This window comes from Panthera tigris, chromosome A1, assembly GCF_018350195.1.
Source record: "Panthera tigris isolate Pti1 chromosome A1, P.tigris_Pti1_mat1.1, whole genome shotgun sequence".
NCBI classification, from domain to species: domain Eukaryota; kingdom Metazoa; phylum Chordata; class Mammalia; order Carnivora; family Felidae; genus Panthera; species Panthera tigris.
In genome coordinates this window covers 233,416,128-233,440,241 of record NC_056660.1, presented here as the reverse complement: position 1 = coordinate 233,440,241, position 24,114 = coordinate 233,416,128, and the positions used below count along the sequence as shown (strand labels likewise).

Below are 24,114 nucleotides of genomic sequence, written 5' to 3'. Positions count from 1 at the left end.
CCACCTATTAAAATGATGTGCTTTCAAACAGAGCGATGAAGGACTCGGCTCCCCTCTCCTGCCCCTTCTGTCCCAGGTCCCACCTGGGGTCTCACCCGGAACTCCAGCACCACGTCCTGGGTGGGACAAGCAGAGGGGAAGTTGCCCGTGGTACCAGCAAAACAAACAGCAAGCGAGCCCTCTGGGGGTCGAGGTTAAGTGCGTGCGTGCGTGCATGCGTGCGAGCGTGTGTCTGCCTGAGGGATCCTGAGATAAAGCGCAGAAAGAATGGCCAGGAAATCGCTCCACACGCACACGTCTCAAAGGCCGCTGGGCACCTACTCGCTGTGCATGATAGTGTTTTAAGGACAGCTCCAGTCTGTGCTCTAGCCGGCTGAAAAGCAAGCCTTGACGACACAGCGCTTCCCAAACTGGCCGGAGACGAAGGTGGGAAGTAGAAGGCAGAGCCATGCAGACTAGACAAGGGACCCGTACGCCACGATGCCTCCCCGTGCACCGCACAGACGCGGGCTCATCCGGGTGGGCTCCTTCAGCAGGCCGTGCTGGTTCACTAGGTCCTGCCGTAACAAAGTGCCATCTTCTCACAGTTCCCGAGGATAGAAGTCCAAGACGGAGATGTCAGCAGGGTTGATTTCTTCTGAGGCTTCTCTCTTGGGCTTGTGGACGGCCGTCTTCTTCTCTTTTGTCTTCCCGGGGTCTTCCCTCGGTGGGTGGGGTCTGAGTCCTAATCTCCTCTTCTGGTAAGGGCACCGTTGTACTGGAGGAGGACCCACCCGAATGACCTCATTTTACCTTAATTCCCTCTATAAAGGCCCCAGCTCCAAATACAGTCACCTTCTGAGGTCCTGGGGGTTCGTTAGCGCTTCGACCTGTGAATTTGGGAGGGGAGGACACGGTTTATTTATCCAAGTACAGGGGAAATCTGTGAACGTGTGTCTCGGGGTGAGGAGGGACATGGCCTTCGCTCTTCTCCGACCCACACTCACGTACACGTGGCTGAAGAATTCAAATAACTAGCACTCCTGCGGGGCCACAGGTAACTGAGGAAGGGGAGCTAAGGGCATCTCAGGGAGGAGTGAGCCCCTCGGGGTGAAGGGGAGGTCATTTTCCAGCATAGAGAACATGAGTGGGCGGTGGGGGGGGGTAGTTAGAGAGGAGCAGGGGGTGATGGGGAGATGGACGAAGGCGAGTACGTAGAGGAATTCTGCAGGAGGGCGGGGGCGCTGGGGGCCACAGGTGGACACCAGGGCTGGCCCCCGCCTGCCTCTCCGTTAGCCCAGGACTGGCCCCGTGGTCGTCGGACGAGGCAGGTAGTTTATTCACATCTGATGTGAATAACATGATACCCGTGGAACAGGGTCCCCACCTCAGCTTGAGCGCTTCCTCAGAAAATACAAGTATATTCACAGAAATGCCCTGCCCTTCAAGACAACATTCTACATTCTTCTGTCCCCAAACCACAATGTTGTTTACATAATGAGTTTGAAAACAAAAGGGAAATATTAGACGGCGTCCTTCATGAATTCTGATAAGGGTATTATTCTGTTCAGAGGCATCCTAATTATAAAGCAACACAATAAGCCTCCATTCCAACAGAGTTATTCTTCTCTATCAGGCAGATGGTAATTGCTTTTTAAAATAATACATATATATGTGTACAACTCGTGGCTTATCTGTTTAAGTTATCTGTTTGGGGGGAAGTAATATCTATCTTCTTAAATTGCCTAATTTTTTATTCTGCAGAGGCTAACTCTGACTAAAATCTCTTTTCGAGAAACATATTAGCACTTAATGAAAAAGCAGCACTAGGAGAAAAGGATATAGTCTCAGAAATGATGAGATTGCAGAGCGATGGCTTCAGAGGGAGGGGCATAGGTCTCTGCCCGCCGCCCCCTGTGAACGCAGAGGGCAGCAGTGATTGTCTTGGCTCTTCTGCCCACAGGCACGCCAGGCAGGTTGGGAAGGAGGTGGCCTCCAGGCTCGGCCTCGTCCCAGGAGGAGGCAGGGAGGCAGGGGAGACTTCCAGCCATCTTCGGGATAGCCAAGTATTGGTTATGCCCAAGGACTTCCAGGATCATTCCCTTTCTTTAAAAGATGGCTTCACATCGAGGGCCCCAGCCATAGCCCAGAATAATGCTTTCCTGCCAATGAAACGTTCCGTGGAGACAAATATTGTGGTGGAGAGTGGGGGTTACCTTTCGTTAGCGGAGGACGATGTAGGGCAGAATTTTAACACTGTAGGTCAAAGCTGATTAGATAGAAGTGAAGTCAATTTAGCATTTGCTGAAAAATGAAAAGGAGAGACTAGATTAGACCAGATGCACGTAGGGCTTGCACCGAGGGCAAGCGCTATTTGGTAAGCCTTTAACGCTTCCAGAGTTAAATGCCAATTCCATCTGGGTGTACCCTCACCGGTCACCCACCCTCTGGGCACGAAGGGTTAGCTGTTCCGGAGCCATCCAGGCCCAAACCAAAGGCGTTGGAAGGCATGGAAGGCCACTTAGACGCGGCGCCCACGCTCACGCGGAAAAGCCCGGCTACCTGGGCTTGCTCGCTCGCCTGTCCCCAGAACACCGAACGGGCTGGTCTTGCCTTGTCTGTTGACTCAGGAGCTGGTTTAGTCTGAGGCGAAGAGAACAGATCATCATGCGCTAAAATCCACCACCCTCCTTCAAAACACGAACATGGGACATTGTAGACATTTCTTAACAGGGTCCACCTGCTTCTAACGGATTCCTATAGATTTGTCTGTCAGTGTGCCCGGGTATGTTACAGCCCACCCACGTATCCCCTGTGTCCAAAACACATGCATTTCCTGCAGAAATGCTTATAATTAAAATTTCCATTTTTAACAAGATGAAGGACAAAAGGAAATCCAAACACGGGTTTAGCCGCGTAGAGGCAGCTCAGAGTCAGCAGCAGAAATCCAAAATTATCATTTGCTCCCAAAATAAATGTACGAAGTCTCAAACCACCAGCACCATCCCCCCGGATGTCTTGCTTTCATCCGGCTAAAAACACTCTTGCACTTTGGGATACTATGGGATCGTAGTGGGATCAGGATTCTAGAATCACGATGGGACAGCAATCGCCATATGCCTTAGTCACAGCCTCTTGTCTTCCACCAAAGCCGCCCTGACGCTGGACGCTGGCTTTTCCCGTCTCTTTGTCCCTCGTTCACACTTGGTCTGAATTAAGTTAGAACCTAGTGTGTTGCTCTCCACCCTCAGCCCTTTCCCCGAGGTGGAAAGACTTCCCTGCCAGGGCCGTCAGTCAGCTGATGTGTCTGTCACCGGCTCTTGTCACACACTACAGATACAACCATTCCCCTAAACCTGCCAGGGATTCCGGGAGCAGAGCTGAGCCCGGTGATCCCGTGGCCTTGCCTTGGTCTTGGCTGTTCAACAGCGATCGCGACAAGGCATTCCAGCAACATCGTGTTCCAGTGTGGTGGAATCAGGTGATAGTTTGTGAAGTCACACCCCCCCAAGCAAGGTGAGGGCTCTCAGAGGCTGGCCGCCCACGGAACCCCATTGAGAATCAATCCTCTTGCTTTCAAAAAGCAAATACAACAGACAGTGGGGGGGGGCATGTATCATTATGACAACAACCATTAAATGGCATCTCAAGGGGGACCCTCACCCCTCCCTGCCCCTAGGGCCTGGGTTTCTATACAAGAAAAGCTGCAAAAATACATTTCCGGTGAGGCAGCATCACCTGTGGGGATTGCTGTGATCCAGACACAGGCTTTTCTCTTTAAGTACTCATTCCTGGATTAATTCGTCCGCACACATACCAGTCATTGAGCAAGAGTGCATTCAGAAAGGCTACCCACTGAAAGAGAGCACACTAAATTTTATCTCACACTGCTTTTGAGGATACTCGTTGCATATATTAAAATCTCCGTGTTTGCTCTTTGAGCATTGTTTCAGATGTCCGTTCTTTGTTTAGGGTTGCTTTCTCTCAAACCTTTGGTGGTGTTCTATTCACTGTGAATATGCGTCTGCTCAGGAATTCCTGCCCAAGTCCTGGGGGAGGCTGATTCTGCATTTCTTGTCTGCCATGATTGAGGGTGAGGAGTAACCTCCAGAGAGAGTGAACTCGTCCTGGTCATCCAGGTGAGCAGTTTCCCACCAGTCATGGGGTCTCTAGCTATAGCCACACTTTGTCCTACGTTTGCACACATCTTCCAACGTTGCCTGCTGTTGACACAGCCAGGATCAGCTTGGTGACTGCTGGAATCTGCTTCCTGTTCTGTGTCTCCGCTCACTCAGAAACAGCTCCGGCCTTGGTGGAAGGGTTTCTGTGCTGTGGATTCTCTGGTCTATTTTCTCCCACAATCTGCTCCAATCCGCTATCGCCTTTCAAGGGCTCCCCCAAATTTCATGTCCACAGATGAGCCTCTTTCTTGTTTTCTGGCAGTGACACAGGTGGGAGTGTTAAGTGGTACAGTCATCTTGGGAAAACGTTCAGAGGATTCTTGTGAAGTTAAACACATGCCTAGCCTTTGACACGGCCATTCCATTCTTGTCATAGTCCCGGAAGAAGTGAAAATACGTGCCCCAAAAGACGTGTACGTGAGTGTGCTTGGAAGCTATACGCACCATACTCAAAACTGGAAACAACCAAAATGTCCTTCTGCAGGAAGACAGACAGACAGACTGTGGTATATTCACACAATGAGTATCAATAAAACAAACTATCACTACCCACCAATAAAAAGAGACTATCAACCCCAGAAATGGCACTACTAGGTATTTATCCAAGGGATACAGGTGTGCTGTTTCGAAGGGGCACATGCACCCCAATGTTTATAGCAGCACCGTCAACAATACCAAATTATGGGAAGAGCCCAGATGTTCATCGATGGATGAATGTATAAAGAAGATGTGGAATATATATACAATGGAGTATTACTCGGCAATCAAAAAGAATGAGATCTTGCCATTTGTAACCCCGTGGATGGAACTAGAGGGTATTATGTTAAGTGAAATTAGTCAGAGAAAGACAAATATCGTATGACTTCACTCACATGAGGTCTGTAAGACACAGAACAGATGAACACAAGGGAAGGGAAGCAAAAATAATATAAAAACAGGGAGGGGGACAGAACATAAGAGACTCTTAAATATGGAAAGCAAACAGAGGGTTCCTGGAGGGGTTGTGGGAGGGGAGATGGGCTAAAAGGGTAAGGGGCATTAAGGAATCTACTCCTGAAATCATTGTGGCACTATATGCTACCTAACTTGGATGTAAATTAAAAAAAAAAAAGAAAGAATCTGGGGGAAAAAAAAAACCCAACAGACTACCAACACACACACACCACATGGACGAATCTCACCATGAGATCATATATTGATTTTACATTGATTTACAGAAGCCAGATATAAAGGGTGCATACTGTATAATTCCATTTATGTGAAGTTCAAAAGCAAGTAAAACTGCTTTATGGTGATTAAAAAAAAAAAAAAAAAACCAAGCACAACAGAGGGTGCCTCTGGTGGAGGGGTAGGGTGGACTTGACCAGAAAGGAACTTTCTGGAGGGACAGAATGATTCCATGTCTTGACTGGCGTGTAAGTTACACAGGTGCATACATTTTTCAAAACCTGCTGAGTTGTGCGGTTAAGATCCGTGCCCTTCACTGTATGTAAATCAATATTCCATTTAAAATAATTTTCAGGGGCGCCTGGGTGGCTCAGTCGGTGAAGCGTCCACCTTCAGCTCAGGTCATGATCTCGTGGTTTGTGGGTTCGAGCCCCGCATCGGGCTCTGTGCTGACAGCTCGGAGCCTGGATCCTCCTTAGGATTCTGTGTCTCCCTCTCTCTCTGTTCCTCCCCCGCTCATGCTCTGTCTCTCTCTCTCTCCTTCAAAAATAAATAAAAACATTTAAACAAATTTAAAAGAATAAAGAAAAAATAAAGTAAAATAATTTTCAAAATAAGAGGCTATTTTCGAGCATGAAATATGCAAGGTTTATTTTTAATCGTATTTTTTAAAGCTGACAGGAGGCAAGAAGACATTTACTTGCTGTCTCACACCGCTGGTAAGATAAACAGTAAAGAGGTTCAAAAGATCCCATTACATCCTATTGCCTCGAAAACGCATAAGATAAATATAATACATGTTCTCAGTTTCAGCTAATTATAATATTCCACTCACCACCCCTCAGCTGTGCCAGGAAACAGCACTGCCTTTCCTTTCTGAGAATACTATATTCGGACCTATATTTAGACCTAATATTTAAGGTAACATTGAATAGAGACGCCACCTTGCCACGCAATACCAGCTGCCATCTCACGCGTGCACACAACCAGAAAGTAACTGCCTTTGCCTCGAGCGAAGATGAAAAGGACAGGAGAAATGAGATTATTATCTCTGGAAATCTCTTCACCACGAAGCCGCTTCCTCTTCAGAAAAGAGTGCATGGCTCGTGTCACCACTCAAGCATTCCTTCAACGGCCGGGGAGAGGAATCTACATTTGGTAATTACAAACCCTCCCTCGGACCCTCCCTCCCCTGCCCAGGGAGCGGAGCGCAGCCCAGGAGGAGCCCTGCAGAGATCGGCACGGTGATGGTGCTGACGGGTCTTCCAGGTGATGCGCCCACTGACCGCCTTTGGGCCAGACCACCTGATGTTGGGAGATCCCGAATTAACCCAGGGGTCGGGGTGTTGCGCTAGCCCCCCACCCCTCTGCAGTGACAGCAGAGGCCGAGCAGCTGTGGACCGAGAGCCCTGGTTGAGGGCGAGATGGGGGGCGCCTCTGCGCCAGCAGAGGCTTCACTTGGGGCCCCTGCGTTCCTGCTTCAGGAGGCGAGCGGCTGACACCTTAGGGTAATCCCCCTGTCTCTTTTGGCTCCTTCGGCACCCCCTTTCTTCTTTTGTTTCCCAAACACTTCAGCCCCCCTGTCACTGATTGTCTAGATTGACCCTCTTGCATGGAAACACACAGTGTGGCTCTGTGTTCCTGATCAAAGCCCGATTAGTACACGGCTGAGGACCAGAAGCAGGTTCGAAGACTGGGCAGACCATCAGCGGCTTTGGGCTTGAGGACAGGGACGGGCTTGATGCCGTGGAAATTGGCAAACTGGTCGCTATGCAGAGCGGCGGGATCACAGTTCTGTAATCGCACCCCGCGTGGCCTGGGACGAAGGACACATTGAGAAGGAAGCCAGCAAGCTGGTGTGCGCTTGGCCATCGGGGCAGGAACGCAGACGCGGTGGGGGCGCGGGACGGCTGCGCCTGACTGCCTGGGAAAGGTCCTACAAGGAAAACAGCAAGCTCGGGGATCGGAACTCTGAGGTCGAGAAGAGTCAGAGCGGGCAGGACACTCCACGATGGCCCTCGAGGGCTACCGGAAGTCTCACGGCCGCAAGACTGGTACCAAAAATCAATCCCCAAATTCGTTCGCGGAGTTGCAGAATTACCTAGTACTTTGAACCCACAGGCTTGCCAGTCCTCTGATGTGAGAGTTAGGGCATCGACTGGGGGGTAACGAGCACCCCGAGCACTGAAATGTGCCCATTGGGTTGACTCGGAAAGCTTCGAGAAGCTACAGGTCTTGAGGACGCCTTGCCAGACGTGGTATCTCCTCACCTGGTTGAGAACATCAGCTTCCCTTTGCCCAAAGACCCATAATAGTCTTGCCCCAGCAAGTTGCCTTATGAGAGAGTTTGTCCTCAACACTCACCCCCCACTTCCTGCTGCTACCAAACCGGGCCCGGCTCACACCAAGGGGACAGACACCATGTCAGTTGGATCCAAGAGGGTTGCAGGCACGCGTGATCCGAAATCTCCATTCTACAGTTTCACTCTCCAAAAACTGAGCTGTTAAAAATCCAACTAGGAAGGTGCCTGGGGTTAAAGACTTCGAAGTGGCTCCCAGAGTTCAGACCTCCCCGTCTCCTTCCAGTGCGTGGAAGTCAGGTGGAAGGGGGGATACGCGTGAAGGCGGTGTATCTAACCTCCAGGACCTTTAATGACAGTCACTTCCAGAGCCAGGAAAAGGCAGCAACTGAAGCCACCAAGGAAGCCGCGTCCCATTGCATGCAAGAGAAATAAGCTTCTTATTTGAGCCTCTGGATTACTTTTTGTCACAGCAACTTCAGCCAGTGTTCTAATGCAAGACATATTCTTTTAAAATATAAATACTCTTAGGGAACTATACCTGACTTAACATTTCACATGAATTCGTTTAACCAAGGTGTTTTCTTCCAGAGCCCTTGTAGTTGAGTCTGACAGCCTGGTACTTGGAATGGCACCCGCCCGGCACTTAACGGCAGACGACATTTATTGATGACCGTGCTGTCTGAGCCCAACTCGAGTCCTCACCACAGCACTGCTGGCAGCTTCTACCAACTGATCCAAGTTGGCGAGGACATAAAACCCACTTGCCGTCCTGACTTAGGTTTGGATGGGAAACAGCAGACTGGGTTGGTCATTGAAGAGAGGCCCCATGAGTCTAGGACAGCAAATCGTAAAGAATGCTCACGGAACATGTGCTCTGTGGGGACACACCCCCAAGCAAGGGCGGTCACCACCGGACACAAGCGCGCAAGTCAGAGTCCTTGCTTAGCAACAGGAGAGTTGATCAACCAGAAAGGAATGTGCAGATGTCACGAGAAGAGTCTCCAGGATGGTCAGGAATTTGTTTTGGAGGCTACAGAGCCTGAGTGACCCCCAACTTAAATCACTGAACCATCCCAAGGGGGACCCTTCTGCTCCAGCCAACGTACAACCATGAAAATGGAGCCATCGATTCTCAGCTCCGAAGCCCCCCAGGAGTGGCTGCTGCCCTCTCTGAAGGTTGGACGGCTCCCCACCCCTCCCCGGGATGAACCCTCCTTGGTCTCCACCTTCTAACCCCCAGTTCTGCTGTTACGTCAGATGGGCTGACATCTTCATTCGTCTATGCCTCGGCTTACTCATCTATAGTGAAGATAATTGTAGCACCTACTTAGGAGGTACCAACTTAATGAAAATTAAGTGAATGTATATAGTGCTTGGGTGGCACCTGAGATGTGGCAAGTGCCATCAAAGTGTTAGCTTTGACGCTCAATAAATGAACGGCATAACTTGTCGCGTGAGGTGGTGACATCAGAGGTCCCCGCTATGCCGACTTAGAGTGTATTCGTCTGGCAGGAAATGGTTTTGAATTTTGATAGTAATCTTAACAGCTTCACTCGAGAGAATGAATAACATGTATGAGTTGGGGGCAGGTACTTTGAGGTGGTCTGGTTGAAACCTTGGTGACTGCAAGATTGGAGCTCCTGAAGAAATTGGACCAACTAGAAAAACTGGGATGTGGTCATCTGAGGCAGAGGATAAATGAGCAAACCCCACTTCCGAATCTTTATAAAATCTGCGACTGGAGACCGCTGGCCTCTAGGACCGTTGATTCCAAAGCTCATGGGAGAGTCGATGGCAGGTCGAGTGCAGTTCCCAGAAGATCAAGGACTGTGATAACCAGCTTCCCTCCCTCCCTCCCCTTCCTTTCAGGGTAGATTGGCAAGGCTCTCTCTGAAGACATTCCCTAACCAGCTGCCTCCCCACCCCATCACTACTTGAGGACAGAGGAGCAAGTTTGTTTTTTTTTAATTCTTTTTTTTTTCCTTAGTTTTTTTTTTTTTTTAATTCTTAGAGAAAAAGAGAGAGAGCAGGGGAGAAGTACAGAGGGAGGGAGAGAGGGAATCTTATGCAGGCTCCATGCGCAGTGTGGAGCCTGATGTGGCACTCGATCCCATGACACTGGGATCGTGACCTGAGCCGAAATCAAGAGTCAGATGCTCAACAGACTGAGCCACCTGGGCACTCCTGTCCTTAGAGATTATTTTATTTCACCAAATGCTCTCAATGCAACTGTCCCAATGTAAACTTAATCTTCAATCAGCTAATTTTCAAATTTGCTGACCATTTATTTTCACTATAGCTGCAATAGAGTCCTTTTCAGAATATTTGAAAATCAAATTTAAAAAAAGAAAAACTATATCAATGAAAGGTAACCTCTCTATATTGCTGGGCTCGGTAGGTATCCATTTGTTTCTCTGGGGACGTAGAACTTTCTAGAATCTTCTGGGATGAAAGAATGAGGGAGGTTTACAGACCATACGGGTCTTTCTTCTCACTTCTGCCCCTACCTTCCCGTCACCGACGTGAATGTTTGGATCCATGGACTGGAGGACCCAGGATACAAGAAGTTGAGAATACCTACCTCTGCTAACATCATAATTGTTACCATTAAAATTATTTTTCTCCGTCGTGTCTTTTTTCCTACGCATAGTTTTACGTAGTTGTAGCTACAGCGTGGATATAATTTTGGATTCTGCTTTCTCGCTTACAACTATTACATAGATCACAAGTATTTTCATTTTGCTATATAATCCGCATAGCAAGTGTTATCGCTGCCCAATACACCCTCAAGTGGATTAGGTATAACTTACTTACCACGCCCCCTCTTATTGTAAATCTAAGTTGTTTCCATTTTTTCACCAACATTTGACTTCAGCGCTTTCAAGAGTGGATCAGAGACGTGGTAAGTCTGTGGGAGAGGTCATAAGTAAGATGACTTCCACCTTGCGTGTCTCTGGGTTCTTCATTGGCCCTCTTGTCCCAGCAACACACTCTCAAAAAGTATCTGCATCCAGACAATAAGTCATGTGACCACCCCAGTAATAATTCCACCTGAACATAGTTTTACAATAGGTACCTAGGATTTCAGCTACATCATTCCCAAATCACACTGGACGACCTCCTTGCTTCAGGGAGAACTGGTCACTATTGTTGCCACCGATATTTCTCTGAGGCCACACCCAAGGCCAGGTGGCTGTGGCACTGACGGTCACACCCCTCCTGGTGGGGGTTGGGGCTGATACCGAACCCAGAGTCCTGACAGTGCCCTGTGCTGTCAGGGGCAGCTGGTCAACCCACAGCTTGGGGCTGGGAGGCACAGGACCAGGGGGTAGGTCAGAGCACAGGACTGAGCCTCTTTGAAAGTCCGTTTCTTCACCGGCACCAGGGGTCACGTAAAACCTGAGAGGGCTCAGAAGCCACAAAACGATAAAACCTGTAATGCCTGCCCATCCCCACCAACGTTACCATCCAGCGTGTACCCCTCGCGTGTAGATGAAGTGAACACACGGTACTTTGCAAACAGACATCGTCATCCTGCTTTTCCGCCTATCCTTACAAAACACAGCTGGACAAAACGAGGTCAGCAGAAAAGCCCGTGAGACCCGGACCAACAGACCCTCCATCAGTTCTGGCTGACATTTGGTCACCATCACTGGTCTCGCCTGGGCCACACTGCACTGCCCTCAGTTCCACCCAGCTGAACACAGCCTCCCGGAAATGCACTTTCCTATCGTCATCTCTCCGGGGTGGGGGTCTGTGCCCCAGGGAGCAGGTGTCCACTGCTCACTGCCACAAACTGCTGAGGACTACGCCAACACCTCCCTTTCCCCGGAGACCACCCCGGAAAGCCCAACCCCACACCCATTCAGTCTCAACTAGTCTCCGCAGGTGGCCTGAGGCCTGAAGAGTTCTTTCATGCCATGAAAACCTTTAATGATTTGGAAATGAAAAAATGAAATGAAAACGATAAAGATGCTTTAAAAAACAAAACCATACTGTGGCACCAGAATGAACGCGCCCTGCTGATGAACTTAGAGACGCCCAAGTTGAAAGTCACGTCGGGAAAAGAGGTGCGGTTTAGAGTCCTTGGCCACTGATTGAGGTTTAGGGGGTAATTTCTCCCCCATTTCAAGGAGATGGGCGCGCCTCTCACCACTGCGCAGTCCGGCCGCACACGCTGGAACGCGAGCGGCAGCGCGCTGCCTGCAAAGCTCCAGGCTTCCCGGGCTCTCGGGCTCTTCCAGCTTCTGGAGCACCGAACAAGCTTTTTGCCTGAAATTCCCCCGATAAAAATGATAAGTTTCAGTGGGTGAAAGGCAGAAAGGGAAAAGAGGGATGGAGGTGTCCAGATTGAAGGAGGGTCCCTTCCCTGGTAGTCCGCGGCGGCTACCAGGGACTCCGGGGCGGCGGAGCGGAGAGGGGCGCGCCGTGCGTCTCCAGCACCCGCGGGCGCGGCGCTGGATGCCTCCCCCACCCCCGCCCAGTTTGGGGGACGACTCGAAAGGCAGTGCTCGGCAGTCCCCTCCTCCTCCTTTCTGAACTCAGAACCCTCTGGAGTGGCGGACAGGAGGGAGGCCAGGCCGGCCGGTGGGGGTGACTCTGCGTAACGTTCACCCTTTATTTAAAGTCGTGACTCGGGGCGCGGGGGAGGGGGGCTAGTCTTTAGGGGGGTTGCGGCGGGCACGCTTCCCGCATCGTCCCCGCCAGGCCCCGATCCTTCATTCGGTCAGTCTGCATGAAAGCGTCCCCGCCGCCTGTCCCCCAGTCTCCGCCTCCGCCGGCCGGGGACTGCTGTGTGGGACACTGGGCTCCATCTGGTCCGAGGCGACCAATAAAACAGGTTGCTTTCTACCCTTCCCCGACACCCCTTCCCCTCCGGGTTGCGCTAACGAGGTTAAGCGAGGTCGGAGGCTCGCGCCCGGGGGGCGGCGGCGGCGAGCCCGCATCCCGGGCCGAAGGCCCCTGAGCCCCCGCCCCCACCCCCCCCCCCCCCGCGACCCCCGCGGGCGCGCGCGCGCGCCCCCTCTCCCGCCGCTGTCCGCCGTCGCCCGCCTTCCGCGGGCCGCTCGGCCCCGCGCCGCTGCCCCGCCGCCCGGCGCCCGGCCAGCCCGCCGCGCGCCGCTGTCTCCCCCCAGCGGCCGTGGCGTGTCGCCGCGGGAGCCGGGCGGCGGGCGGGCGGGCGGCGGGGGCGGCTCGGCGCAGGCAAGCCCGCGGCTCCGCCCCGCGCGCGGCCCCCCCCCCCCCCCCCCGGCCGGCAGGGCCGCCCCCTCCGCGCCGCGCTCGGCTCAGACGGAGCAGCCGCCTCTGCAATGTCAGCAGCCGCAGCGGCGGCGGCGACGCGAGCGGCAGCGGCCGGGGCCCCGCGGTAGCCGCCAGCGCGGCACGGTCCGGCGGGCGCGCACGGCGCGAGCCCGCGGCCACCTAGCTGCCTCCGGGGCGCTGCGGACGGCTCTGCGCGTCCCGGCGCGGCGCTCGGACTCCAGGCCGGTCCGGCCGCGGCCGCGCACAAAGGACCGCGGACGCCGGGCTCCCGGGGGCTGCGCCCAGGGACCGGCCGGGGAAGGGGGCGGGGGGGACGACCAGCCGCTGCCGCGTCCCCTCCACGCCTCCCCTCGCCTGGCGGCCGGAGCCCGAGCCGGAGCGGGCCCCGTCATATGACAGCGGCGACACCGCGGCCGGCGAGCGCGCGTGCTGCCCACTCGGCTGCGCCACGGCCGCCGGCGCCGGGGGTGGCCAGCGCCGCGCCCCGCTGAGCGCTCGTCCGTCGCCGCCGCCCCGCGCCCCCCGCGCCCCGACTCTCGGGCCCCGGGGGCAGGAGCCGAGGGGAGCCCCCCGCCGGCGCCGAGCCTAAAATGGCCACGCTGCTCCGCAAAATCGGGCTCATCCGCCTGCACAACCGGGACACCGAGGACCCCAAGCACCACCACAACCACCGCGGCGGCGGCGGCGGCCAGCAGAGCGCGTCGCTGCGCGGCAAGGGCGGCGCCAAGAGCGGCGGCCACAAGCAGCAGCAGCAGCAGCAGCAGCAGCACCCCGGGGGCGCGGGCGACGCGAGCCCCGGGCCCGGCAAGGGCAAGGGCAAGCGCGCGGCGGAGCCGGCCCCGCGCGACAAGCCGCCGCAGCCGGCCGCGGGGGCGGCGGGGGCGGCGGGCGCCGGGGGCCCCCGGGAGCGGGCGGCGGGCGCCAGGGCGGGGCCGGGCCCGGCGGCGGCGGCGGCGGCGGCGGCGGCGGCGGCGGCGACGGCGGGCGGCAGCCTGGTGCCCGCGGCGCGCCAGCAGCACTGCACGCAGGTGCGCAGCCGGCGGCTCATGAAGGAGCTGCAGGACATCGCGCGCCTCAGCGACCGCTTCATCTCGGTGGAGCTGGTGGACGAGAGCCTCTTCGACTGGAACGTGAAGCTGCACCAGGTAGACAAGGACTCGGTGCTGTGGCAGGACATGAAGGAGACCAACACCGAGTTCATCCTGCTCAACCTCACCTTCCCCGACAACTTCCCCTTCTCGCCGCCCTTCATGCGGGTGCTCAGCCCGCGCCTGGAGAACGGCTACGTGCTGGACGGCGGCGCCATCTGCATGGAGCTGCTCACGCCGCGCGGCTGGTCCAGCGCCTACACCGTGGAGGCCGTCATGCGCCAGTTCGCCGCCAGCCTGGTCAAGGGCCAGGTAAGGCGGGCGGGCCGGCGGGGAGGGCGGGGGCGCGGGGCGCCGGGCGGCCGCTTCCAGACCCGCCTCCGACGGGGCGACGCTGCGGGGGGCCCAGCGCCGTCCCTCCGGGTCTCCGGTCTCCGCGGGCGCTCGCGCGCGCTCGTTCGCTCGCTCGCTCTGCGCGTCTCGCCACCACCGTTCGTCCTGCGTCCCGCGCCCCCGCCCCCGCCCCCGCGCCCGGGGCTCGGCTCCCTTTCTCCCTCCACCCCCCACCCCGTTCCTGCTGCGCCTCACCCCTCCCCGTCGCCCCTCGCGCCCCACCCCTCCGCCCCCTGCCCTTGGCGGCCTTCTCCACTCCGCATCCACCTCTCTCCTGCCCCCTTTGCCCCGGTGCATAGGCCGCATCTCCTACTCCTTCTCCCCCTTTCCTCCTTCCCAGCCCCCCTCCATCTCCCTGACCCCTCTCACTCCCTTCCCCCCCATCTGTTTCTCCCCTTCTCGGAAACCCCATAATCTCCTGAAGGTGGAACTTTAGGGGTACCTCACGACCTGAACGCCCTGCTCTGCCCCCAACACACACACACACACACACACACACACACACACACACACACACACACACACATCTTCTCAGCAGCATCTCAGGTGGGTGCTCAGCAGGGGTGTGGGGTGCCCTGCAGAGGGCTGGCCTGCTGGTGAACCTATAGCCCTGCTCTGCCGGCTCCTTCTGACAGGCATCTAGAGCAGAGGTGAAAATGCTGCTCTTGAGAAATTTCACTGGAGCAGCCGAGGTGTGGTTTGAGTGGTTCCTTAAGTGTCAAGGCCAGACTCTGTCAAGGAAATGCCTGGCGCCTACCTGCCCCTTCCCGGAACCATCACCTCTGGGGCAGGTGTTCAAGGTCCGGGTCTCTCCGAGACCTGTTTCTTCCCTGGGTTTCCTCGTGCCTCTGCAAGTTAAATCCTTTCTCAGGGCTAAAGATTTTTAACTAAGTAGTGAACTCCCCCAGGGGGTAGGGGCGGGCAGCTCCACGCCTGAGGACCCCAGAGCAAAGAATGAATGCGTCTTCTCTGAACTGTGTTCCCACCTGGCTCCAGACAGGGGCATGATGGTTTTATCTTGCCACCCTGCATGCTCTTGATGATGCTCGAGTTGATTGATATTTTCCCGAATCAATATGAAGCAGTTGATAAGACCGTATTTTTGTATGGGCAGTTGTAGATTATGGAGAATCGTCGTTTCGTTTAGAAGACCCCGAATGACCTCGATTTGCTCATTCTACAGCCAGCATATCAGAAACCATCAGTCCTCTGTCACCTGCCTCTGTCCCTTTCACGGCAGGATCTTTTCACACTAATCAAATAATGCTTGTTCACTGCCAAGTTCACCAGAGGTAGAGCCCCTGGGAGTCTACTCAAACAGCGTCCTGACTCCAGTGGAGGAGCACTTCCTGCTTGCCCCTGGTCTGTTGTTACCAAGTAACCATCCTGCCGGTCTGTCTTTTCTGGGATTCATTCGGTTCCACTTATTTCCTGAGTTAGGAAAAGGATGCATATGACAGCTCTGGAGAGACATCTTTGAGAGAGGTGTAATGCTTTCGTGTCAGAGGTTCATACTGACTCCTTTCCGTTCAGCGCTGGCTCTGATGTAAGGTGCCTGGGATTTAAATACAAGCCACAGGAGTGGGGCGGGTGGGGGGAGGGGTCACCTTAGTTTATTTTTCCAACAGAATTTATACAAATGATGTGGAAGAATATTCTGCAAAAAAAAAAAAAAAGGCCTTTGTTATCTGTTTCTTAAATCATTGTGAATCAGAACTTTCTGGAAGTCTTTACTTTCATTCTCCACGGTGAGATGACTTTGGGGATCAGGGGAAGAGGAATGTCATCTTATAGAGCCACAGAATCATGACATTTTAGGTTTGGAAGAGATCCTAGAGGTCCCTTGGACCACAGCCTGCATTTTGAAAGGTGCAAGAAAATAAAGATTTCAAATGGGAAGTGAGGACGTTTCTTAAAAAGAGATACATCTTTGTAAATTAAGTGGTTTCCACGTTTAAATTAATGTTGTGCATAATAATTGCATCGATGCCCGTGCACTTCTCTTAAAGTTCCTTGGGTATACGTTCCTTCCCTTCATGACCAAATTGAGCCTTACACACAGTTTGCAAGTTGCAAGATTATTGCTTTCATTGTTGAAAATAATTGTCAACATTTTTACTGATTAATTTCAAACCTCACTTAATTGAACTCAGGGCCCTCCACCAAACCTGTTGTATTCCTATCCATTCTAAATTCTAGTGTGTAAAATACTTGAACTAAAGGCAAGAACACGGCAATGTATCAAATCACCAGCTCAACACCTTTGCCTTGTCTGTGCTGGCTTCAACACCCGAAAAGACACCAAAGGGGGATTCACGTCAGCTATTCAGAATGCAACATACAAATAGGAGAAATGAAGCCATGATGTTTCAAGATCCTGTGCGGAAAAGGATTCTAACAGTGTTTCAGGGACCTGAACATTAGTGTGCCTTTCCGTTTCGAGGTCCCTGCTTACAGACTGCTCGGTGCAAATACTCTTTCCGTGGTGAAAGGTAACAGGCTTTGGCAAAGCCATCAAAACACCTGATGAGGTATTCGAAGACAGCCAGGACGGCCGAACCAATAATTAGTTTAGAGGAAAGGACCGTTCTACTCTAGTTAAATTCCCCTCTCTGTTGCCATTCCTTTTTTGGATTCGTGTGTCTTAAGAGACAAAGTTAAGAAAGGCTTTTTTCCCACTTGCATAACTGCTCAGCTTAACTTTCCAAATCGAGGGTGTACTAAGTTGGCTTTGTTTCTGCACCTTCGGAGAAACCGTAAGACACTTTTAAAGGTTCCATCGGGAGTGTGAAGAAAAGGTTTGCTGAACGGTTTTGTGCATAAAATAAAAAGCTCGGGGTTATCGCAGGATACGATAAATTCAGTCGTGTCACGAGACCTCTACCTAGTGAGCCCGCGTTATCCGATGTCTTGCGTGCTGCTTTATGGATTGTGGTGGTTTTAAGTGAAATCGATGTGCATTTCTTGTAGGATGTGTTCTATGCAGACACAGTGAGACACATGCCCTGCTTGCTTATTGTCTATAACTAAGCCTTGTTCTGACCGAATGGAGACATTTTCAGTAATTCTTTTGGTTTTCCGCAATGAAGTGGAAAATTTCCAAACTTTTAAAGTGAACGGATGAAAATGTTGGATCATAATTTATATCCTTTATCATTTACCGAACCAAAAGAGACGCTCCCTGGCTCCAGGGTAGGATTTGTGACCTTCAGAAGCTGTAAGACGGTCCGGAAGTTCATTGCCGCGTGAGACCTAGCAGGTGGCCTCACACACAAGACTCCCCTTGCCAAGCTTTCCGAGTACAGACTCTGGAGACCTAGGCTCACTAGCACCAGCGTTGGAGGGCCCTGGTCGGGAAGCGGCTCGGAGTTCCCTGGCTCACACACCAGGTTTGGAGCCTGGGATCACTGAATGATCGATAGAGACCCTCTCCTGGCAGTCGTTGGGGCAGAAGGGTCCCCAAAAGCCGTTTGAGGAGGCTCCAACTCAGCTTTCTGCTTGCACATCACTTTGCCTCCCGAGTGTCCCCTTTTCCAGTCACTTAGACATTGCCAGGGGCAGGGAACCAGATGGCACTTCAAAGACTGTTCCTTACTCCTCCTCTGTTTTCCCAGAGCCAACCACACAGCTCAGCCCAACGTGCAGGCGATGCTCAGGATAATAGCAGCAGCTAACCTCACGGGGTGCTCTGTGCTAAGCCCCGGGCCAGCTCACACTTAGGCTGCGTCACCTCAGTTGGCACTAGTGTTTCCATGGTCCCCGTACAGGTGAGGAGACCGTAGCTCGGCACAGTCGGGGGAAGTCGATACCTCCTGTTCCAATTCTCGCGATGATTGGCAAAGCTCTGGAAACCGAGGATCCTCGGTAGTGAAGGCTGTCACGACTGGCAGAGTCCGACTGGGGGCCGTCTAAGCACCTGGCCGTCTCCTCCAGGCAGCGGTCTGCTGGGTGTGACCCGCGTGATAATCGTTTGTGGCCGCAGAGAACAGAATACCCAGGCAGGCGTCCGCAGAAGAATGAGAACAGCGGGACTGACACGGCCTCAGATCTTCGTGTTTGAACCACAAGCTGGGAAGCGATTCCAGGACAGTGATGTTTGCCTAACAGAGTTAGTTTCTGGGCTCTTTGAACAAAGGAAGCTGGCAGGTGTCTCCACTTGTCGGAACGTGGTGAAAACAGTAAAGCGCCCTGCAATTCAGCGGTTCGATGATCCAGGGCATCTCTGAGCTCGACCTTAGGACTTAAAGCTCTCTGCATCGTGCCACTGCGAATTGTGTGTGTGCACGCACACACGCACACAAATACAGCCTTCTTCAGAACTTCTTCTGAAGTGCAAAGTCTTGGAATAGCGTTTGACGTATGGCCGCAAAATCTCCAGGTCTTCTCAGAAAGAGTGATGAAGATCAACCACCGTTTCTTTGGGTCCTAAAGTGCTGTGGTTTCTAAGCTGGTGTAATCAACACACGGGGTTTGAAGCCCTATACTGTTGGCCAGGCAGCTGTCAGGAAGCACCGTGGACTGCGGGGCGGTGGGGGGGGGGGGCAGGGTGGCGCTGAACAACAGACATTGGCCGTTCTGGAAGGCAGACGTCTGAAATCAGGTGTGAGCAGGGTGGGGTTCTCCTGGGGCCGCGTGGGAGACTTTCCAGGCCGCTCTCCGTGGCTCTCGGACTTCTCCCTATGTCTTCACGTGCTCCTCCCACCGTGTACATCTGTGTCCTCGTTTCGTAAGGACACCGGTCACATTGGCTGAGAGCCCACCCTAACGACATCAGATGGCTTTGATTGCCTCTGTAAAGACCCTGTCTCCAAACACAGTCACATTCCGAGGTGCCGGGGATTAGGAGTCAGTATGGGAATTGTGTAGGGCCATGATAGCAACCCAGAACAAGCCCACATGGGGATTTTATAACCAGTTCAACCTCGTGTCTCTAGAGGCTTTTACTGGTTTGCAGAGTAATGTAGGTGAGGCCGATTCCTGTGAACGCAAGGCCACACTGAGGAGGGCCCGGGAGGGCCACCTTGGGATAGAGCCAGTAGCCCTTATAGGGGGAAGTAGTGGGGGCTGGGGGGGGTATGTATGTAGAGTGTAAACAGTGATAACCAGGGGGCGGGTAAAGCCACGGGTTCACGAGCAGCATGGATTGGTGGGGAGTGCTAATGAGTCACTGTCGTTTTGTCCTGTGCCGAGTGTAGGTGACGGAGATAATTGCCCACCCAGGATGACTCTGCAGCTTGAGGTAGCCATGTGCTTGGCCGTTTGAAGAAAAAATAGCTTGTTCCGATATCAAGTAGGACGGGCAGGAGGACACAGACGGGACTCTGTATCCTAAAAATAGCCCTATGCCAAGTTGGCGGGCTCCCATAGCTGGATCCCTGGCGAGTGCGCAGCGCCGTGGCTGATGGTGCAGTTAAGAATAGTAGTGACTCACTTTACCCTGAGTTGTGGACTTTTGAGAATCTGAATTTGCAGGAAGAGAATGTAAATGCGTTTCTGTGCACGCTTCTGACTTGTGGGAAGGGATGTGACAGGTCTGTGTTTCTCGTTAAGGGACAGGATAATTTTGGGGGGGTTTCGTTCGTTGATGGAAAATGCCAACAAGTAACAACAATTCGAAGTTTGTTTTGAAGCCGGAGGCCCACAACCCAGAGCTCTGCCCTTTTTCATCCCTAGGGACAGGCGTGTGAGAATCCACGCTTAGAAGTAAGGCTGCCTCGGTAGCAGTACGTTGGGGACAGCTAACAAACCCTCCAAGAGGGCTTCCATGTTTTGTTTGGTTTTTAAAGCAGCCACTAAGAGTGGGTCCTTTGAGCCACATTTCCGATCTCGTGAACCTGAGATCTTTGCCAGGTTGATAAGGTAATGGGGAGGCGAGAAAGAGGGAGGGGGGCAGGTGGGGCTTCATTCTTCTCTGCCAGTGGTTCTCAGCTCCCTCGGTAAATTGGATGCCCTGGGAGGCTTTCAAGGATTCTGGTGCCGGAGCCCTCCCCTCAGAATCAGGCCCTGGGGACGGCTTGGAAAAACTCCAAGGTGATTCTAATATGTGGCCAGGATTGAAAAAGCCACCCTGGGCCACGAGTTGCTCACCTTGTCCACGTGCATTTCCCTACCAGTGGCCACAGCAGGAGTGTCCGTGGCCGTGGAGGTAACTGTCTTACCTTCTCCCCTCCTGCCTTGTTGGACTCACTGTCCTGTGTCCGCCCTGGCTGAGCCCCCTGGGAGCCCTCCTCTTGTAGAGGAGGCCATCATAAAACCACGTCCTTCCTCCCTAAACTGAGGGGAGCATGGCCCCTGGAAAAGGAAGTGTGCTCGAGAGAGTTCACTGACCCATTAGACACAGCCGTGAGGGCTCAGGCACTCGGACTACCCAGAAGTAACTAGTAGGAATCAACCAGTTCCCATGACACAGGTATTGAGTGTCTACTATGTACTAGACAGTTACCGGGCATACGGTGGTGCCTAAGACACGCGTCGAGTGCCTGCCACGGAGAAGTACCCAGTGGGGACGACAAACCCATTCACGTTGGCCTTTGGCGTGTCAGGCAGCCCCACAGTCATACCTTGGTTGCTGTTTGGATAAGCGCCCCTTTGTTGGGTATCTGTGGCCCTGACATCTGGCAGTGGCCCATGTGTGCCCTGGGGATGTGGGAGAGGTGGGGTCCTGGGGTCAGTGGGATCTTCGAATGTTCTGTGTGATGTTCTCAGAAGGAGCATTGTCCCCTACAGGTGGGTGGGACTCTAACACTCAGGCTCGCTGCTTTCCTGAATGCTGTTTCATTGCCCGTAAATGAGACAATCAGGCATTCCCAAAACACACAAAGGAGTCGTTGTAACGGCAGAAATGTTTCCAGTAACGTCTACGCTTCCCCACCCAGTAAGTCAGCAAGCTAAAAGGATTGTTTGCTCATTTTTCATCATCATACTTCATTCATTTGTTCACTCAGCACCCACCTACTGAGGGTCTACCTTGACTTGGCCATGGCAGCTACGTCACTCTTGGTGTCCCCAAGGCTTCCCTTCCCCATTCTTCATGTCATCCCTGGTCCTCCTCCTGGCCGGCCACTTCGGTGAGTCTAGGAGGGAGAAAGCAGTGTCGGGGGACCCAGGACCCCAGACTGAGAAAGTCGGGGGAAGAAGCAGATTTGGGACCTAACAGGTGGCAAAGGATGGGAAATGGAGAGCAGGGCGTGGCTGTGGGAGCCGAGAAGTCACCTGACGAGCCCCTTCCCCAGCCGCAGGCTTGGGCGTGGGCAGGGAGCAGAGAGCTGGGACTCTGCCTTTCGTGTTTTCGCGCCTGCCTTTTCTTCTCCTCCCTGCGCTCCTGCCTCATTAGATGCTTGTCATCTCCTGCTTGGACCCCTGCAATGCTCCGTCCAGCCTCTCTGTCCCCGTCCTTCCTCCCTGCTGCCGCCTCCCTGGCTCCCCCAAGACGTAGGCCTGTCTCCCGCGCCCTTCATGACACCCCTTATGGAATACCCCTCAAACCCTCCCCACCTGCTGTGGCCTCCTAGAGGTCTGTCCTCCACCAGCCTCTCCCAGCCCCAGCTGGTGGTCCTATACATCCTTGCTTGGCTCCTGGGCCGCGCCCCCCCTCCCCCCGACATTCACCAGGTGAGGTCCAGCCGACCCCGATGCTCCAATTCCTCTGCAAAAAACCCTCTTCCGAAGCACTCACACTTTCTGGAAGGCACTCATTTCTGTTCTTATCCTGCTAGACTGCGTTTACGTATTACTCCCATTGCACGATACCAGACACATCGTGCGCGCCAAATAAATCGTTCATCACGCAACATGCTTATCTCAGCAGACATCACAGTCCTTTCGCTTTGCCCCTGTTTGCAACACAACAGGAGGTGAACATGTGTTGGCTGCTTACCATGGACAGGCTGCCGTGCAGATGCCTTGTGTTGGCCATCGGATTAAATCCTTGCAACAGCCCATGAGTCAGGTGCTATTTGTTCTTCCCATTTTACAGAGGAGGAGACTGAGGCTCGCTGAGGTTGAACCTGTGCCTAAGGCAGATGGCGAGTGAAGGGGAAAGCTGAGTTGGCATCAGGTAGTCCAGTGCCAGGACCGCCAGCTTTCAGTGAGCTGTTGGGTTGGCAAGTGGGAGCCATCCCGGCCAAGTGACACGTGCAGTTTGGTCGTCCCCCATGGGTCCCTGTGCACCTTTTAGAGACGCTTTTGCAATGATACCAAGCTTGGTTTTGCTACAACGCTCAGAATTGATCCACGAGGGAGGGATAACGTATCCAATCTACTGAATTACCAGCAAAGTTGGTCCAAATACGCTCACGGTACGAATTGTCTGAAATAGGAGAATGTTTTACATCTTTCAAAACTGTAGGAGAAAGACCATCGTTGTTGCCTTCCTTCTACACAGAAAAAGGAAAGGCATTTTAAAATTTCTGAAAAACCCGAGAAAGAAATGCTTTTGGAACGTAATTGCTACTCCGGTTTAAAAAAATTACCACTTTATTTTTATTTTTTTTTTAATTTTTTTTTTAACGTTTATTTATTTTTGAGACAGAGAGAGACAGAGCATGAACAGGGGAGGGTCAGAGAGAGAGGGAGACACAGAATCTGAAACGGGCTCTGGGCTCTGAGCTGTCAGCACAGAGCCCGATGCAGGGCTTGAACTCACAGACCGTGAGATCATGACCTGAGCTGAAGTCGGCCGCTTAACCGACTGAGCCACCCAGGCGCCCCAAAAAATTACCACTTTAAAAATAAGTTCTGGAAAATGCCATTTCTCCATCACAATATTTGGCAAGCAGTCCCAAGATGTTTTTTTAATTAAAAGTTCTTTGATGAGAGAGGTAAGGAAATACTATCTTATAATGGATTCGACTGCACTTTGGATTGAAATGTGTTCAGCTTACTTGGAAATCGAAGCAAACATTTCCAGAAAAATATCAAGGTGGTGCTTTCTGTCTTTTGATCTTGAAGATCATACATTTCCAGAAATCAGAATATGGAGTAGCAGAATTGATTATTTGTGGGTTATAATAAAAAGCAGCCTTTACCATTTTACAAATTGGGACATTTCGCGCACGTAATTATTAAAACAATTATTTTTACCTTGTTGACACATATGAATTAGGGTGAATTTTGAGTGTCAGGCTGGGTGCCCATTTTGCTCCCCAGGAGACACCAGTCAGGAATTGGTTGTAAATGTACAAAATAAATATTAATTGCTGCAAGGAGTAATCTGGGTTGAGGTCTTTCACAATAATGACATCCACTAATTCACTCTATTTCCAGGCCAGGGAAAAGGAGAAATATTATGGAAGAAACTGGGAACTGAATCTTGTTACAAGCTTAAATTAATTGTAACTAGTGGAATATTACAAGCCTTTAAAATGTAAAACTTTTTAAAAAGTTATCAAACTACTAAATTAATCATTTCTTTAATCTCACTTTGTGCAAGGGGGCTGTTTCTCAGGGAAGCTTCTTTGCATGCAGAGAACACGTCCCTGGGCTGAGAGCCCCCTCCAGGCCCTCCGGGGCGGGGGTGGGTGGGAAGCATATCACACGGGTTAGGGTCCTGGGGAAGTGGCCTCCACCAGCCCAGAAGGAAGCCGCCCAGAGTGGCCGCAGAGATCCCCCGGCTCACAGATCTGCTCGTTTATTCTTTGATCACGTGTGCAGTGTATATTAGGAAACATCATAATCTGAGCTCTTCGAAAACAGTTTCTCCAACAGTAGGATCAACCAGTAAAATTATTTAAAGCTTAAAGG

At 52.7% G+C, this 24,114-nt stretch overlaps 1 protein-coding gene across 1 annotated transcript in view; it reads left to right on the top strand.

Annotated features, from left to right (window-relative positions):
- The first annotated feature begins 13,463 nt into the window (after positions 1 to 13,463).
- Positions 13,464 to 24,114, top strand: part of UBE2QL1 (ubiquitin conjugating enzyme E2 Q family like 1) — a 40,029-nt gene continuing 29,378 nt past the window's right edge. The window contains exon 1 of the mRNA XM_042960778.1: positions 13,464 to 14,292. Within this exon, the coding sequence (XP_042816712.1) occupies positions 13,483 to 14,292 (810 nt within the window). The 5' untranslated portion in view covers positions 13,464 to 13,482. The remainder of the gene's footprint in view (positions 14,293 to 24,114) is intronic.